This window comes from Gastrolobium bilobum, unplaced genomic scaffold, assembly GCF_033153095.1.
Source record: "Gastrolobium bilobum isolate Gb01-03AN ecotype WA unplaced genomic scaffold, APGP_CSIRO_Gbil_v1 utg10034, whole genome shotgun sequence".
NCBI lineage: Eukaryota > Viridiplantae > Streptophyta > Magnoliopsida > Fabales > Fabaceae > Gastrolobium > Gastrolobium bilobum.
This window is the reverse complement of record NW_026897437.1, coordinates 12,944-17,874: the sequence shown is the minus strand read 5'-3', so window position 1 is coordinate 17,874 and position 4,931 is coordinate 12,944. Positions and strand designations below refer to the sequence as shown.

The following is a 4,931-nucleotide window of genomic DNA, read 5'->3' as shown; positions in this document are numbered from 1 at the left end:
AAGATAAAAAAAAATTTCAAAAATTAGTGGGTGCACTTGCAGTCATATGCAATGACGTGGGTCCGCTAATGTTTTCACCACCGGCTCTAAAATACTTCTGGTAGGAATTGAACCCATGATTTCATTAGCCATCAAAACCTGACCCTCCAGCTGCAGTACACTTACCAATTAAACTAAGGTTTAGTTTGGTCCCCCATCTCCATGACCGATAGAATTTCACCTGTCGACGATTTTCCAAAAAAAAAAAAACAGTCAATCCAATCCTTATTACCTGCTTGACATTTTTGAAAACGATACCGAAATCATTTGCGGGGCCTTAATGTATAAATAAACCCATGGTTTATTAAGGGGCCACTCCTATCTTTAAAATTTGGTTTGTGTTAAGAGTTTGGAATGTGATTGAACCCGTCGTTAACAAGTAACAACCCCAACCGCTAAATAATAGAAAAGGTAGGAAATCAACAACTCTAATTATAAAGAAAGAGCTGTTCAATGCCGGCAACTTTTACTTTTTTATTAATTAATTTATGAGTTTCATGTTTTTCATGTTATAAAAGATAAAATTATTATTATTATTACATATATATATATATATATATATATATAATATGTGAAGCTCACATGAAATAATATGGAACAAAAAGAAAAAAAAAATATCAACTTCACATATTTTTATATATATAAAATAAAATTATCTCCTTATTCAGAGGACCTCAAATTCTTTATTTATATTCTCCTCTTGTTACACATAGAAAAGAAGAAGAAGATAACATACTTAAAAAAAAGATATATCTATTTTTTTTTGGTTTAATGTTTCTGAAATAAATATAGATAAATTATTTATATTCACTCTCAAAATAATGTCGTTTTGGATTGAAAAATTAAAAAATTATAATAAAAAATATTATTATAACCCTAAAATAAATTATAAATACAAAAATACATTAATTTTCGTCTCAAAACGATATCGTTTTGAGCTCAACGTAGATAATTTATCTACGTTGAAGAGCAAACCTTTTTTCTTTATAGGGGGCGTTTGGTTGAAGATAAATTTTAAGAATACTAGAGAAATGTAATTACTAGGTATCCATAGGGAAAGTTGAATAAATGAGAAAGTTAAAAAAAATAATTTGGTTTGACAAAATTTTACCAGGGAAATATATGACAAAAAGTGTGTTAACAGTACTTTACCCGAATTTTCTCAAAAAATCACCCTCAAATCCGATTTCTAAGCTGTTGAAAATTGATTTTCTGAAAATCAAACTACATTTCCGTCTATTCATTTGTGTACTCTAGAATGTATCCTCTCTTTGTGTTTTTTTTTCTCTCACTACACTATTACATTCCCACCTTCAATTCATGACTCTTAAATTTGGGAGTTAAAGTTTCCTCAGTCCAATAAAATCTCAGATCCTCGTAAAATTCAAAGTTCATACCCAACAACACTTTATTCATGCTTTAGGCTAGCAAGGAAGGCAAAGGCATTTAAAGCTTTAACAAAAGAGTAACGAGGAAAGTATCAATCTCCCAACCTTCCTTATTCCTGGGTTGGGAGAGGAAAAGAGGAAAATGCAAACTTGTCTCAGGAATAAAGTTACAAACAAAATTTTCTCGCAAAGAAATGGACAAAAGACAAAGAAAACAAACCCATATGACTGATTGAACGACACCATTTATGGGTCAGTGATACCCATCCTCTTGACTGAGATTCAGGGTCTGAATAGCACAGACCTTGACAGAAAGGTGAAGGTGAAAAAATTAAAGTGTAAAATTTATAAAGGAGTGACTTTTTCTTCTTCTTATTCTTCTTCATTATGCATAAACGTTCAAATCAAAATAACAAATACTAATAAGGCGCATTATATTCCATCAATTTCCGCATATCGATTATCATCATTCTTATTGTATGACAAATTTATATAACAACATTCAAACCCCATTTGAAATCACCAAACATAAATAAAAGTAAAAAAAGATGAAAATTTTTTAGCCCCTGCACCTAGTAATGGCACTGCAGCCACGGCTGTAAGGGTTGGCCTGGGCCCCACGTCGGCAATTGTAGTAGGAGGCGCCGCGGCGAGAGCACGGAACCGTGTTCCTCTGCAGCGCACCGTAGCTTATGTACTGGCTGGTGGCTAAGATGCGCCGGTTGATCTCTGAGTCCAACTCATACTCCTCCTCCTCCCCTTCCAGGCATTCCGCGATGGACCCCTTGCAAGGTGGCTTCGTGGTTATCCATCCCATTCCAAGGTGGTGGTCTCCTCCGGAGACGGCGGTCGGCGACCAACTCATTGCCACCAATACGGTGGAGGCGCAAATCATGAGAAAAACTAAGGAAGATGAGTAGGCCATTTTCTTTGCTTCTTTCTTTCTCGGTTGAGGAATGTTGTCGTGCCTCTTCCTCTGTTCCTTCCTTGTTTTGCTTTTCTTTTCTTATTTTACTTCCAAATGAAGTGAGCTTAAAATTTAAAGACTCCACTGTTAACAAAGGAGGCTCCAGTGGCTTTTATTTACGTACATGCCATTCTGAACAATCGACTTCTGAAAGTTACTGTGTTTGGGAATTCGAGAATATGGTAGGTATTTAATTTTAGGAAAAACTTTAAAAAATATATATATATCTTGTGAATTTCTTCATAATGACTTATCTTTTTTTTCAAAATTTTGAATTATTTATAATTTTAATTTAAAGTTTTTTTATCACTTATCTCTTTACATCAAAGGGATAATTTTATGATTCATCAAATTACTGGCAATTAGAAAAAAATTATTTATGTAATAATAAATCCCCATTGCTCACACTGTTAAGTGTTAACATTACAACTATGCCTCTTACATCATCAAGAGGGGAAAAAATTTATTTACTTGCCAATTTAACTTTAATGGATACCTTCCGTGTACCAAAAAGAGAATAGAGGCAAGGGGTGGCAAGAAGAGACGTGTGGAGCATCAACAAATATTATTTGTATTTTTGCAGCTGAAGGACAGTACATGAATCTACAAAATTGAGGAATAAATCTTTGGTACTATTGTTGTACTAAAGATTCAGTCCATCCCACTAATAAAAATATTACATATTAGCTAATTTTTTTTTCTGTCAATTTTTTTTTCTCGTCTGATGTGTAATGATTTCATTGATGAGATGCACTGAATCTAAGTACAATAGTAATACCAAATATTTATTCAAAATTGAGGAAGACTATTTTATTCTGACAAGTTGGCTATTTGTATCCTAAGGCCTAAGCTACTTTCCACTTTATATTTAATAGTTAGCACACGAAAGAAAATGGCTACCATATTATATTATTGTTGTATTATATTACATTCACCTCATCTTTGTTTCAATTTTACATCCGTGACAAATTATCTTCACATATATGACGCACGTACGTCTAAAGAGTCTATATTTTGATGGATGTCAACCAGATCGAGAAGGTCATTGGTAGGTAAGTGTAACAAACCTGCTGAGTAATGGACAACAACTATGTTTTGCATATAAAGGTTTAAAAATAAGAAAAATAGAGAAAGATAGAGATCAAGTAATTATAGTTATTGTTGCTGAATCATACATGAGTGACTTTTGAGAGGTGGATGATATAACAAAGTCAAGTAAAAAGATAAAATAGGCTTAATTCGCGTAGATGTAAGTAGCATTTTTGCATGTTCTCCTATAAGATGAATTATCAAATTAAAATTAAAGATGTTAGCTAAGATGAAAAAAAAACTTAACTTTCCCCAAGTGCGAATACATGGAGAGATCATGCTAAAATATTTTACCTCATGTAAAAAGAAATTTGAACATGTCCAAAAAGAATAAGAATTATAGGTGCAGCCTATAAATCTCTTACCATTATAAAAAATAAAATAAAATGATGTGTATATAAAATTAAAATTTGAACTGTACGTTCATGAGGATTATTTTACTGATTTCATTTATTTCAATACATTTTTTCAATGCAATTGTTTTATCGTTCATTTTAGTTCTGATTGCGTTGAATAAAAAAAAATTCTTGAAAATTCATTTTTTTTTTGTGTGGTAAACCTTCAAAATTCATTTCTAGTTGTTCATGTTAACACTAATAAACAAATGGTTCATTTTTTAAGCAGTTATTATTATTGCAGATAAATTATTTATAGTAAGTCCTATATGCTGTTATTTTGGGCCAAAAATATAGTATTTTTATAATTTTAATTTATTTCAGAGTTATTATAGTCTTTATAATTATAATTTTTTAATATTTCAATCATAAAATAATATTATTTTAGGAATAACCGCAGATAACTTATCTCCATGCATGAATATTTGTCTGATAAATAAATTGCTTCAAAATCTGCGCTTGATACTGGTTTTTCTGAAAATTTACTGATTAATTTAATAAAAAACTAATTTAGTTAATAATGTTGTTTATATTTTTTTAAAGTTAACGCCCAAGAGTTATGCCCAAATGAACAGTAACAAATAATAAGAATATTTATAAGGTCATTTATAGAAATATAAAATTATAAATATAAGTTAGGCAACCAATAAGCTCCAACAGTATTTCTCGTTCATGAAAAAAAAATAAAAATAAAATAAAAGAATAAACTGATGGCTATTTCGTAGTTATGCACGAAAAAAGGTGCGGAGTTGTAATTCACGAAAGAATGCGTAGACTTGTAATTCCTGTACTTTGTTTAGTTGGTAAGGATTGAGACGAGGAGGGAAGGGAATTTTTAAATAAGATAAAAGGAATAAGGGTGGAGGGAGGAAGACAAGTCTCGTATAAGAATCTGTTAACAGAAACACGTTTTCTTAATTAAAATCACAATCAGCCAAAAAAAAAAAATTACAATCAATTAAAACAATCTTATTAGCTGACTTAACTGGTATTTTTCAATCTTATGACGTAATTAATTTAGTAATATTATATAAAAAAAATCATCATCCACAA

At 30.9% G+C, this 4,931-nt stretch overlaps 1 protein-coding gene across 1 annotated transcript; it reads right to left on the bottom strand.

The window, feature by feature from the left end:
• Window positions 1-1,986: 1,986 nt before the first annotated feature.
• On the bottom strand, window positions 1,987-2,352 carry LOC133306937 (protein RALF-like 33). Its single transcript, XM_061507349.1, has one exon. The coding sequence runs from the start codon at window positions 2,350-2,352 to the stop codon at window positions 1,987-1,989; it is 366 nt and encodes a 121-aa protein (XP_061363333.1).
• Window positions 2,353-4,931: the final 2,579 nt, after the last annotated feature.

What these genes read in the sequence shown, in the direction of transcription:
- LOC133306937 (XM_061507349.1), bottom strand. Translation starts at nt 2,352, where the DNA reads ATGGCCTACTCATCTTCCTTAGTTTTTCTCATGATTTGCGCCTCCACC.